Source organism: Copadichromis virginalis, linkage group LG6 (assembly GCF_057382275.1).
Source record: "Copadichromis virginalis isolate Kocher_CV1m ecotype Utaka linkage group LG6, C_Virginalis_male_GT1.1, whole genome shotgun sequence".
In the NCBI taxonomy this organism is placed as follows: domain Eukaryota; kingdom Metazoa; phylum Chordata; class Actinopteri; order Cichliformes; family Cichlidae; genus Copadichromis; species Copadichromis virginalis.
The window spans coordinates 40,203,654-40,216,915 of NC_140623.1; the positions used below are offsets into that span (position 1 = coordinate 40,203,654).

Consider the following 13,262-nt stretch of genomic DNA (forward strand, 5'->3'; position numbering starts at 1 on the left):
CTGTACTTCACTCCTTTAATGTTCTTGTTCTGAAAACAGTGTTTAAACTCTTCAGTCTCTCTAGTAAATTTTCTGCCTTAATGAAGGATCCACCTCTTAAGAAACAATAATAGTCTGTAGTAACACTAAAAATATGCCTGTTGTCTTTAGGAATAAGTTATTAATACAAGCGAAAATTCCATCAATATAATATTAGGGGCAGGGATAGCTCAGTAGGTAAAGTGGTCGCCCCATGATCGGAAGGTCGGCGGTTCGAATCCACTTAACGGCTACCCTGAGGTACCCCTGAGCAAGGTACCGTCCCTACACACTGCTCCCCGGGCGCCTGCTTAGTGGGCTGCCCACTGCTTCACTGAGTGAATGGGTCAAATGCAGAGAAAAACAAGTAATTTCCCCATGGGGATCAATAAAGTATCCATTATTATTATTATTATTATTATTATTAGTTTCATCTTTTTATTGTGACTTCTCGCCATTTCCCTTTTTTCAGAGTTTTCATGACATTGCGTTATTATAGAAATTGACATTTATTTACTGAGTTCAATTATAAAATTAGGAAACGGTTCCGATGCGCTAACGATCAGACACGTTTTTCATTGTGTTTTTTCTATAAGTTATCTAAAATGTTACTGTTTTGTTATCGATATGCAAAAACACAGAGCAAAGTGACCCGGAAAGAGTCACGTGATCCATGTTTGATGGCAAAATAATTTGCTAACTGCTAATCAGTTAGCTCTTAATGACAAATGTTTGTTCCTCATCTCCAAACTTCATCTTTAGTCAACTCAGTCCTCTGTGTAGTGGCATGAGAGGAACACGTGATGACTCTTATCCTTCTCTAACTTGAAACCTGATATTGAACTTGACCCTGGTCAAGCCCTATAAATTGAAGCGGTCAAGCGGAGAATGTCAGTGAAGTTGCTTTGCTTGGAGCTGTATCTCTGGCCTCTAAAAGGAAACCATGAAAGTTAATGTCGACCAGGTGCACAAAAATCTGAGCAGTCTGAATCCTGAATATTTTGCTCACCTTGCTGTCTAAAATTTTGTCCCTGTTTAATATGAAGATTTTCCACTCGCATATTAAAGTATAATAGGTCCACTTTATCTTACTGCTTCACAACAAATTAGTTTAAGATAAACGAGAAACGTAGAGTGGAAGTGACGTAAAAACTTAATTCTGTCCTTTTCCCTGTTTCAGGCTGAGCATCGGACCATGGCTGTCTTCATTTTAGCTGTTATAGTGAACAACTATACCACAGGGCAGGTAGGAGGATGTCTGAACATGTCGCTGTCTGTTTGCTTGCTAGAAATCCAAATAGGCGAACATATTCATTCACTTCCCTCAACAGAACGGCGCCTTCTTTCGGGGCCAGCCGTCACTTTGAAAGATCACTCTCTCGTCTATTGTGTATTTCTGGGAGATATTGGTTATGTGACAGTTTTGTCACCCACAGTCACCTCTGCAATCTCCGTTTCCGTCCCACAGCCACCTCTGCGGTGACACTTTATCACCGCAGGTGTCACTTCGGCCTGCTGCTGGCGTCCGGTGTTCAATCCCAGAAGCCTTTTGTGTCTGACGCTAATCAAACGTCCAGGGGTGCGATGTAGGGATGTAGCTCGTCATTTCATGGAGTCGACACGCACGCACGCACTTCTTGACACTCTATTCCACAAAGAAATATTCCACCATCATTCCGTTTCGCTCCTGCTCCTGGTCTCTGTGGTTATTTTTCTGTCTAGTTGTGAATGTTATTTGACTCATTCATTTCTCCTCTACTCCTCCCTGTCTTGACATTACAGTATATAAATGTGACAAATCATAAAAGCTGTATGTGCTCTCAAGCTCAGAAACAGCCATTCTTCTCCAGTATCCCTGTGTCCTTAGCACGCCTACCTCTCTCACAGGTCTGTGTAAATAATAGATGATCCTCAGCATTACACTGAGACTCTCTGCCTGCTCCACATCTCCATTATTTATTCCTCTTCCTTTCAACAACAGCGCTCATTACTGCAGTTTCGCTGTTGCAAACATGTCACCGAGCCATGGTGTCTTAATATTCCAGCTCTCTGGGTTCAGCTGGGAGGATCCATCAGAGCCGAGAGAACGATGAGAAACATTAGGGGTGGGGAGGGTTACGCTGTGTAGCTGCTGACAAATGATGCGCTGTTATGATGCCTCAATTTGTTGGAGACAAAAGAAGATTTTCTCCCCCTCTCGTTTATTGCGGTTCGTGTGTGTAAGAGAGGTTGAATTTTCAAGAAAACTTGAGAAGTGACACATTTACTAGATCTTTGCATAATCACACGGGTCTTTTAAACTGCACAGAGAAGTCAGACTGTACTTTGAAGTTATATTTGGTATATTTGGCTTCTTTGTAATTTCTTTGTAATTTACAGAACTCCCATAAACGCATCATATGCAGGCAGCTGGTTGGTCAGCTATTTGCAGTTATGCAGCAAAAAAATATGCAGACCAAAAATTCAAGCAAAAAAAATGAACAACCAACTTTTTTCCTAGATCCAAAAGATTGCTGTCCTCCTTTTACTCTACTGTGACCACTCACCGTTTCAGGGTTGCAGTGAGGCTGGATCCTGCAGGTCTCAGCAGGGGTGGGGCTTCCTGGATGGGGAACCAGTCCATCACATGACTAACAGTGACAGATGGGCGACCACAATCACTAACACCTGGAGCTAATGGCAATTTAGAATCTTCAATTAATCTAAAAATCATGTAATGTAATACTACTACTACTACTACTACTACTACTAATAATAATAATAATAATAGTGGCAATATTAGTATTAAATCCTTTCTGAGTGCTGGATGTCTTTTTAAAGAAAGACCTGTCTAACAGTACCACATATACATTATACAACACTATATTATACATGTGAATAAATCTACTCATAAATATACTTTTTAAAACTTTCCAATGTAACTTCACAGGCTTTTGTAATTAATTCCATTTGTAGGCAGCAAAATATTTAATTCCTGTTCTTACTACTGCCGGACATTGTAACACTGTGATCAGATCCAGTGGGGTAGTTAATGAATTAGTACCACCGTATAATCCTGCTTGTTTGAGAGTGCTAAGGAGCATTGTCCCACTTTTACATATAAGAGTCATCGATGTGGTAGGAATGAATCATACGTGATAAAAAGGCCGTGCACTGTGATGCAAAGAGTCACGAGGCTTCAAGGTTGAGAAGAAAGTACGCTTAGAAACAGTGTCGCTAAAACTGAACTGTGAAAAACAGTGACGGACACGTTTCCATGTTCCACGTGTGCTTTAGAATAAAGTCTAGTACGCCGTCAGAGTCCTGGGTATTATAACAATGAATCATTTGTGGAGATGAAGGGTTTGAACGTGCACTGTAGGTTGGGTAGTTTTATCTTGTACTGTTGAACATTTGAACTACACACAGACAGGCTAGGTAACCAATTACCTTTTGTTCACAGATGATTTTTTTTAAAGCCCAAATGGGTTGAAAGGAAAAAGTCATGCTGCCACAGAGCTCATCATCTTTTTGTCCATCACACAGTGTGAGGTTACAGGTTAGTGGTTATTAACTGGCTAATGAGCTACAAGTCTTCTCCCAGCTTCACACCTGTGCGCTGCTCGAGATGACTGCAGATATTGTATTTTATTAGATTTAGCGGGAAGGTTATTGTTAACCACCACAGTCCAGCGTCTCACGACGAATCCAAATGAGAGTAATTCAGTGATGTTGTTTCAGCTCCCACGGTTCTGTCAGTCTTTCTCAAATCTCATCTGCAGGTGCGCCCGCTTTTATAACCAAAAGCTTCACATCTGTGCATCTCATGCACTCATCGCTCCTTCTCTCCCCTCCAGGAGGCCTGTCTGCAGGGCAACCTGATAGCAAACTGCCTGGAGCAGCTGTCAGACCCCCATCCCTTGCTCCGCCAGTGGGTGGCTATTTGCCTGGGACGCATCTGGCAGAACTTTGACCCGGCACGTTGGTGTGGGGTTCGCGACAGCGCCCACGAGAAGCTCTACACTCTGCTTTCAGATCCCATTCCAGAGGTGAGACGTCAAGTGTTGCACGCGTTGTGTCTAATACAAGAAAGTCTTTAGAGATGATTAAGACGTTCGTTTGAGGAAAAAGGAAGAGCAGCACAGCTTAATTTCCAAAATATGCATAACCTTCAGATTTAGTTCTTCAACTTAAATTAAACCAGATTTTTAGACAGATTTTCATGTTCTAAGAAATGTTACCTTGAAACTTCTGCCCTGATTCTAGTTTCAGTAAAAGTCCTGTCGACCTGTTGTTGCAGGCTAGAGACCTACACAGGATTCAAGGGAAGTGCTGAAAGTTAGTAGTAATAGCAATTTCTTAACTTCTTTCCAACACATGAAGAGTTTTCCTTTCTTCAGAGGCTGTGCCGAGTGGATCAATTAACTCAATTAACTGACTTTATTGTGAAGCATATTGTTAGTTGCTCGGACCAGTGTAACCTGGACAGGGTTTAACTGATGGCCTGCAGCCAGTGAAACCTCGTGTCAGTTAGGATGATTGACCAGCTGCTGTTTGTTTAACTGTGTTTCCTCCAAACTGCCTCAAGGAGCTCTCACTCACATTTAGTTTTTTGTGTTGGGGGGATTTTTGCTGTCAGTAGAATATTTCACAGGTTGTTTCACTTGAATTAGTGACTAAAAAGGTCAGTGTGCAAATACGTATTACACGATTCAGCCCAAGAAGCCTCGTTTGTTGTTGTCGTTTTTTAATGTGCTGATGAAAAAAAACAAGACATTCCAGTAGATCAGTTTCTGGGTGACATTTAAACACAAAATCTGTATGACAAACATTAGCTGGTGACCACTGGCTAACATCTGGAGTCCAACAGACCCTCTGCTGTCACAGCAGCACCTGTAGATACTCAATCTGCCACTGCCAAAGCATCGGAACCACGAGGTGGCAGAATACGCAGATCGGTCTCTGCATGCATCAGAATATTTTGACTTCTGCTTGAGTTTTTCATTTGGACGAGTCTTAGAAGAGTTGTATAAGAAAAAGGCATCTCAACTAAAACTATAGTCTAGAGTGCAGCTAAATAAAGAGAATATTTTAAGAGTTTGGGGCTTTTTACTTTTGAAATGTAATATCAGTGGTCAGTCAGGGAAAAAAGAAAAGACTTTTCAGACTTCCCATTACAAAACTCAAAAACAAAGTTTTTTGTAAGAAATAATAAAGAAAGAAAACAATGTGTGAATTCTCCGGACCATTATTATTTTTGACTTTGTTCTAGGAAGCTAGCAGCTTAAAAACTGAATCAGACATCTGCGTTTTTGCACACCTCCAGGTGGAGTTGAGAAAACTTCAGGGATGCAGTGTGTTTGTTAGAAAAGGTTTAAAGCATGTTTGTTTTCTGCGGGACTGCCCTGCTCAGTGCACTCGCTCAATCTTTAACACCAGCCCACGCTGGCTTCTGTCTGACTGGGTCATGAGTGGACCAGAGGGACAGTGAGTCTGAGTTTGCCCTGAAGTTCACCAAGACACTCGGTGCCCCCTGTTCACACAAGCCACACGGGGAACATCTGTTCCTGGCTCAGTAACGGCGTCCTTCCCAGCGCACACAGCTGCTTTGGCTGTGGGCTTGAAACTGAGGTCTGCAGACAGCATCTGTGACCCACACAAGTTCTGTTGGTTTGTTCAAGCCCACTGAAAGCTCCAACTGACTGATTCTGATCAAACTGTGGCGAAATTGTGCATTCACAGATAGGTTACTGCGTTTTAAAGCTCTCCTTGTGTTAAATTCAAACATTATTTGTGTTTTGATAGTTGCTTTGCTCACGTTGCACAGCCACATCGTAAGCAGGCAGTTCTCTTTTGAGGACAAGACCCTGTGAAATAAAATTATTCAACAAAATATTCTACTTTTATTTTTGGGTTGTAGCTGGGGAAATGAATTCAGGAATTAAAGTCAATTTTTTTTAAAACTCTGAAGAGATGGGAACACGTGCCCGTGTATGCACAGAGGCTTCTGGAAGTAGGTGAAGATGCACAGAGGTGAGTGACTGTGCAAAGAGTTTAATTACGTTTAAGCAAAAGTCTGAGGGGACAGAACTGAGATGGCATCTAAAATCGTACATGGCTCTGCAACCCACAAACACACAGATATGCAGACAAAATCCTCAATCAGAGCTCACTCGAGCTGAGGAAAAACATTCCTCCTACGCCTGCTCCTCCATTCAGAATAATGTTTATCAAGTTAATCTAAGACCATTTTAAAAGGAAAGCACCCCTTTAGTAGCACATGTTTTAATTTTATTTAATTAATTTATTTTTTTATGAATGGATGATGTCTCATATCTCCTTGTTCAACACAGTCTCGTGACAGTTGTGAAATAGCCATGAATTCAAATCTGTTGATTCATGTTCTTAAACACAAAATTTCCAGCTTGATTGTCAGGTCTCTCCCGTCCAACATAACCATTTATTCCTGCCTAGTCTATTCTATTCTATTCTATTCTATATGTACTGATTCCTGTCTATTTACACAAAACCAATGTTTTCCATTTATTAAAGGTAGGGTCTGGAATTTCAAACAGCCGTGTTCGTTTGGAATAAGATTGTGGTTTGGGGGAAAATACAATTGTTTTTTTTCTTTCCTGCTTTGTCTAAACTAAAGTTGTGCTGCAGACAGAAAATATATTTCCAGTTGAAATGCACGACATTCAAATTTGTGACTATTTTCCTTTGTGTTGTGAGACGAGACTGCTTTTTATTGTTGTCGGGATCTTTTATGTTCCGTTTCTGACAACATCCAACAACTCTTATATAACCTATACTCACCTTTCACTTTGTTAAGTACACCATTTGAAATGCTTGCTAACCCAAATATTTAGTCAGCCAGTCACTTGGCGGAAACTAAATGGATTTAGGCATTAGGCACAGTGAAGACGACCTGCTGAAGTTTGAAGTGAGCGTCAGAATGTGAAAGAAATGGGATTTAAGTAACTTTGAATGTGGCATGATTGCTGGTATCGGACGGGCTGGTCTTAGTGTTTCAGACACTGCTGAGCTGCTGAGATTGACTCACCATAACAGTGAGTTCACTGCACTCATATGTCCTCTACATTCACTTGATCTCGATCCGGTAACACAACTTTGGCATGTGGTGGAGCGGGAGATTCTCACTGTGTATTTTTTAGCCATGTGATGCTATCAAGTCGTTGTGGACAAAATCCCTGAGAAATGTGTTCATAACCTCATTGAATCTGTGCTAAGACGGTCCTGAAGGCAAATTGTCTAGTGAGTGTATATGACATGTTGCATTTTCCTGTAACTATTGTCTTAAAGATTACCTTGGATTTTCTGATTTTAATCAGCTCTTGCTGAAGTGAATTATGAAATGTTCATCTGAACTGTTTGAGCTGAACCTCTTTAATTGGAGCAAACTGCAACAAAGTAACATCTGTTTATTTTAGCATCACTGCAGCTGTGTCCTGAAATCTAATCGCCTCCAAAAAAGTGTTTTTTGGGGTTTGGGTGTTTTTTGTCGCCAGAACAGGAAAATAAGCTAACCAAATATTCATTCTTGTGTGGTAATAAGGTTTGGTTTGTGAATCCGATCCCTGATGGGAAATTCCTTTTGGGCAAAGCAGGTTTAGATTAAAAATCCAATGAGGCAGCGTAGAAAAAGTAATGAGTTAGTGATACAGGTCAGCGAAGCATCCAGCATCTCTGAATTTCATACTGGTGCAGTGAGAGAATATTGAACTATAATTACCTCTAAAACTCTTCCCCACTGGTTCCACAAGACATTAAAATATTTTTGTATCAGTTTGCTGAGGAAATATTTGGTTTTCGGGGTAAACGGCCGAACCCCAAAATCACTGTCAGGTAAAAATAAATAGAAAGCTAGAGCTGCAGCGTTTACTGTGGAGACTAAACCACAGCGAAGCCAGCTTTTAACTTTTAACATCATTACTGAACGAGGAGGAGAGAAAGCTTAAGGTGTTGTGTGGGTTGTGCTGTTGCAGGTGAGGTGTGCAGCTGTCTTTGCTTTGGGGACGTTTGTGGGGAACTCTGCTGAGAGGACGGACCACTCCACCACCATCGACCACAACGTGGCCATGATGCTGGCCCAGCTCATCAACGATGGCAGCCCTGTGGTCCGAAAGGTTGCTACAGCACGCAGACAGACACTTGCATAAAATATAGTTGCAAACTGATAAATGTAGAAATTGGGAATTTAAAAAAATGTGCAAAAACAGCAGAAGGACATAAAACTAGGCCTAGAAAGACGAAAGAAAGTGTACTTTATTGGTCCCCATGGGGAAAATCCCTCTCTGCATTTAACCCATTCACTCAGTGAAGCAGTGGGCAGCCACTGGGCGCCCGGGGAGCAGTGTGTAGGGACGGTACCTTGCTCAGGGGTACCTCAGGGTAGCTGTTCAGGGGAATCGAACCCCCGACCTTCCGATCATGGGGCCACCACTCTACCTACTGAGCTATCCCTGCCCTAAACTACACTTCTACTAAGATCACTGGTGTACTGGTGCATTTGAGATGATTTAATTCCATGAAATAATCCACGGCCTGTGTGTGGCCTGCTGGGTATTGATAAGTTCCTGCACTTGGCTGCTCTTTGTTACTTGTGAAACTAGAAATTTTAATTTTTTTAAACAACATTTCATATTTCAAGATAACCAGACAAAAACCCAAAAAGTCTGTTTGTTTAAGAGTTGCTAACAAATGTGTCTTGAGAAAAGACAGCAAGAGAAGATTGTAGCGTTTGCTTTTTGTTTTGTGGCAGGTAAAAGATCCAAAAATAAACCAATAAAAACATCTGAATTAGAGGACTTAGCTCCTTTGTTACCTTACACCTAAAACAAACGGAACGATCATCATGGTTGATGCTGTCTTTTTTGCATATGCATTTGGCAGGAGCTGGTGGTAGCACTCAGTCACCTGGTCGTCCAATATGAGAGCAACTTCTGTACTGTTGCCCTCCAGTTTATTGAGGAAGAGAAGAACTACTCCGTGCCGTCACCGGCCAACACCGTGGGTATGTGATCAGCAGTTCCTTTAATCAGAGTCACTGTGTCAGATTTTAAGCATGTGGGATTTGTACACGCGTAGGCCAAAACCTAGTTTGAGATTTTCATTGTGTTATTATCTGAATGACCCTTGACCCAGAATATGACTTTTTTATAATCATTTGAATAAGGTTGATGTTTCCTGTGATACAGATCGGGCTTAATTTACAGGATATTTATGTATCAGTGGTAAGAGATCAAATTTAGCAGCGGTCAGAGGATTGAAAGCTGAAGTCATACCTCTCCTGTATGCAGGTGTGTGCAGGGAGAGTGGGTCGACTGGGATGAGTGAGTTTATGTAGAGTCAATTTGAATTTCTTGTTTCCATTTTTTATGGCTCGATTTAGGACGAAGAGAAGGTGAAATGGCAAATCACTATTTTTTTTTTCTTCTTATCTTAAGGCAGAACTGTTGTCGCGTACATGGCAAACATGTGTACAGCTGTTTACTGAGAAATTAGATTTGGACTTGAGTCAAAATTCTCAAAGGTTCTTAGTCAGAAACGCGAAACCACTTAAACAGTTTTTTAAGTTGTTATTTTAGGTTATGAAGTTCCCACAATGATTGAGTTGGGTCAGACTGGGAAACCTAATCATTTTGAGCTGTTTGGGATAATCTGTGATCTGATTAATGTGCTTCTGCATTTCATGCTCAGAGCCTGGTAACCTGACTCCAGTGAGGGACAGCCCGGCCATCCCTCGCTTACGATCAGTCAACTCCTACACCAACATCCGAACTGCTACCACTGCCCGCAACCTGAACAAAAGTCTGCAAAACCTCAACCTCAATGAAGAGGGTAAGACCGAGCGACAGGGAGTGCTGGCAAATTAATGTGTGTGAAGTAGACAAAGTCGAGTTTAAGAATGATTTTTAGGAGGGTTGCATTAAGACATAGACTTATAGAGCTTATTAAATTGAACTATTTCAAGGAAAGAGAAATATCACATTCTACATCAGCTGCGGATTCTGGATGTTATTCTTCAGGCTAACTTCTGCATTTTGTTATTCCTGAGTGTGACTCAGTGTGCATTAATAAGAGGTTTCACAACCACCAGAGAGGTCGTGACCAGGTTTCCAAACAGGCAGAGTTCTTCAGCTTGTTGATTCGAACCCGGCTCTCACGTGTAAAAAAAACATTTTCACATCATCTTTGTCACGATGCTTAACTCGACACTCGTGTGTCATGTTAGGCATAAGCGTAACACCCAGAGAATATTTAGTACGCCTGCAGTATTTTGTTGTGTAAGTGTATGTTTGCTATTCAGAGGTGGACCTTGGCCCTTTCCCAGAGAAATCCCTATCCAAAAACACTTCTTCATGCTAACACTCTGCTGTGGAGGGCACGCCAACCTAGTGAGTCAAACTGCATCAAAGTTACCAAGAGAGACTAAACTTGTCAAATCCAGCTAAATGAAATTTTTTAATTGTTGCTGCTTCACCTTTGCACTGGCCGATGATTATTGAGAGTTTTTCACCTATAAATGTTATAATTTTCATCTTAGTCTTCAGCTTCGCCTCTCCATTTTCTTTTAATTTTTACTTTAAAGTAAAAGTATTTTTTCTATATCCTCTTACCTCCTTTAGGCTCTTATTCAAGTCCACATTTTATATGCTACTCTGCCTGAGCAGCTTTGCATGATTCAGAGTTCAGAGTAATCAGAATCAGAAAGAATCAGAAAGGGTTTTTATTGCCAAATGTTGAGCAGGTTTACAACATTAGGAAATTGCTGCGGTGCTTCAGTGCAAACATACTGTCATAAATTACGCTTAAATAGACATGAAAATAAAAATAAGCATAAGAATTAAAAGTGCTAAGTGGATAGATATATACATGATATATACATGAGTGCAGGTGGTGATCAGTGCCAAACATGGAATGATGCAGTGAACACAGCGTAGGGTCATGTGTTAGTGGTGGGAACAGTCATACGGTTATTGTTCATGTGTCCAACAGCAGAGGGGAAGAAACTGTTCTTATGGCGAGAGGTTCTGGTGCGAATGGACCGGAGCCTCCTGCCTGAGGGGAGCAGGTCAAACAGACTGTGTCCAGGGTGAGAAGGGTCAGCTGAGATCCGAGCTGCACGCCGCAATGTCCTGGAGGTGTACAGGTCCTGCAGAGATGGGAGTCTGCAGCCAATCACCTTCTCAGCAGAGCGCACAACACGCTGCAGTCTCTGTTTGTCCCTGATAGTGGCTCCAGCGTACCACACGGTGATGGAGGAGGTGAGGATGGACTCGATGATTGCAGTGTAGAACTGCATCATCGTCCGTGTTGGCAGGTTGAATTTCTTCAGCTGCCTCAGGAAGTACATCCTCTGCTGGGCTTTCTTGATGACGGAGGTGATGGTGGGCTCCCACTTCAGGTCCTGGGTGATGGTGGTACCCAGGAAGCGGAACGAGTCCACAGAGGTGATGGGGGTGTCAGTCAGGATGATGGGGGGGAGTGGAGCTGTGTGCTTCCTGAAGTCCACAATAATCTCCACTGTCTTCTGGGCATTCAGCACCAGGTTGTTGTGGCTGCACCAGGACACCAGACGTTCAACCTCCCTCCTGTAGGCAGACTCATCCCCGTCCGAGATGAGTCCGATAACGGTGGTGTCATCTGCAAACTTGATTAGCTTGACAGACTGGTGGGTGGAGGTGCAGCAGTTGGTATACAGGGAGAAGAGCATGGGAGAAAGAACACAGCCCTGAGGGGAGCCGGTGCTGATGGTCCGGGAGTCCGAGACATTCTTTCCCAGCCTCACATGCTGCTTCCTGTCCGTCAGGAAGTCAGTGATCCACCGGCAGATGGGATCAGGCACATTCATCTGGGAAAGCTTGCCTCGGAGATGGTCTTGAAGGATGGTGTTGAAGGTAGAGCTGAAGTCCACAAACAGGATCCTGGCGTAGGTTCCTGGGGAGTCCAGATGCTGCAGGATGAAGTGTAGGGCCATGTTGATGGCGTCATCTACAGACCTGTTGGCTCTGTATGCAAACTGCAGGGGGTCCAGGAGGGGGGCCGTGAGGGTCTTGAGATGGGAGAGAACCAGGCGCTCAAATGACTTCATGACCACAGATGTCAGAGCCACGGGTCTGTAGTCATTTACTCCAGTGATCCTAGGTTTCTTGGGGACAGGGATTATGGTAGAGGACTTGAAGCAGGCAGGCACATGACATGCCTGCAGTGAGGAGTTGAAAATGCCAGAAAACACTGGGGCCAGCTCGTTTGCACAGTGTCTGAGGGTGGCAGGAGACACGCCGTCTGGGCCGGGAGCTTTTCGAGCATTCAGACTCTTAAACTGCTTCCTCACACCTGCTTCATGAATATGAAGACTTGTGGTGGGAGGAGGTGGTGTGAAATCCTCCTTTGTGTGGGGTGAGGAGGGGGGTGTTGCAGGTGAAGTGATTGAAGGTGGTGATGGCTCTATGGAGGGGGGAGAGGTGGGGGAATGAGTGTCCAAAGTGTCTCTATTGTTGGGGTCGTTGGAGGTGTGAAGGCTGCCTGATGGCTCGTCAAAACGGCAGTAAAAGTCGTTGAGGGTGTTGGCCAAGAGCAAGTCGTCAGTGGAGTGGGGGGTTTTAGGCTTGTAGTTGGTGATATTCCTAAAACCTTTCCACACAGAGGCCGAGTCATTCTCTGAGATCTGCTGCTGCATCTTCTCAGAGTGCTGATGTTTAGCAATGCCCACTTCTTTAGTGAACCTGTACTTGGCCTCTCTGTAGCAGTCCCTGTCTCCGCTTCTGAACGCCTTTCTCTTTTCCAGCCACAGCTTTTTGAGTTTAGGAGTAAACCAGGGTTTGTCATTGTTATAACTCACCCTGGTGCGTGATGGCACAATGCTGTCCTCACAGAAGTGGATATAGGAGGTGACAGTGTCCGTAAACTCGTCCAAGCTGTTAGAAGCAGCCTTCATTGTGTCCCAGTCTGTAGACTCCAAACACGTGCGAAGCTCCTCCACAGCCTCGTTGCTCCACAGTTTTTTGGTCCTCACGACAGGTTTGGAGAGCTTCAGCCTCTGTCTGTACGCGGGGATTAGGTGGATCATGACGTGGTCAGAAAGTCCGAGTGAAGCGCGGGGCACCGCACGATAGGCCCCGCTGATCGTGCTGTAACAGTGGTCTAATGTCCTCTCCTCTCTGGTCGGGCATTTAATATACTGCTTGTATTTGGGAAGCTCATGGCTCAGATTGGCTTTGTTAAAGTCCCCAAGAGCA

At 43.2% G+C, this 13,262-nt stretch overlaps 1 protein-coding gene across 3 annotated transcripts in view; it reads left to right on the forward strand.

Moving 5' to 3' along the window:
* Positions 1–13,262, forward strand: part of rptor (regulatory associated protein of MTOR, complex 1) — a 199,813-nt gene that overhangs the window by 141,442 nt on the left and 45,109 nt on the right. For all 3 annotated transcript variants that reach the window (XM_085460410.1, XM_085460411.1, XM_085460409.1), the window contains 5 exons: positions 1,199–1,264; positions 3,855–4,046; positions 8,007–8,147; positions 8,914–9,034; positions 9,721–9,861. In XM_085460410.1, the coding sequence (XP_085316536.1) occupies positions 1,199–1,264; positions 3,855–4,046; positions 8,007–8,147; positions 8,914–9,034; positions 9,721–9,861 (661 nt within the window). The remainder of the gene's footprint in view (positions 1–1,198; positions 1,265–3,854; positions 4,047–8,006; positions 8,148–8,913; positions 9,035–9,720; positions 9,862–13,262) is intronic.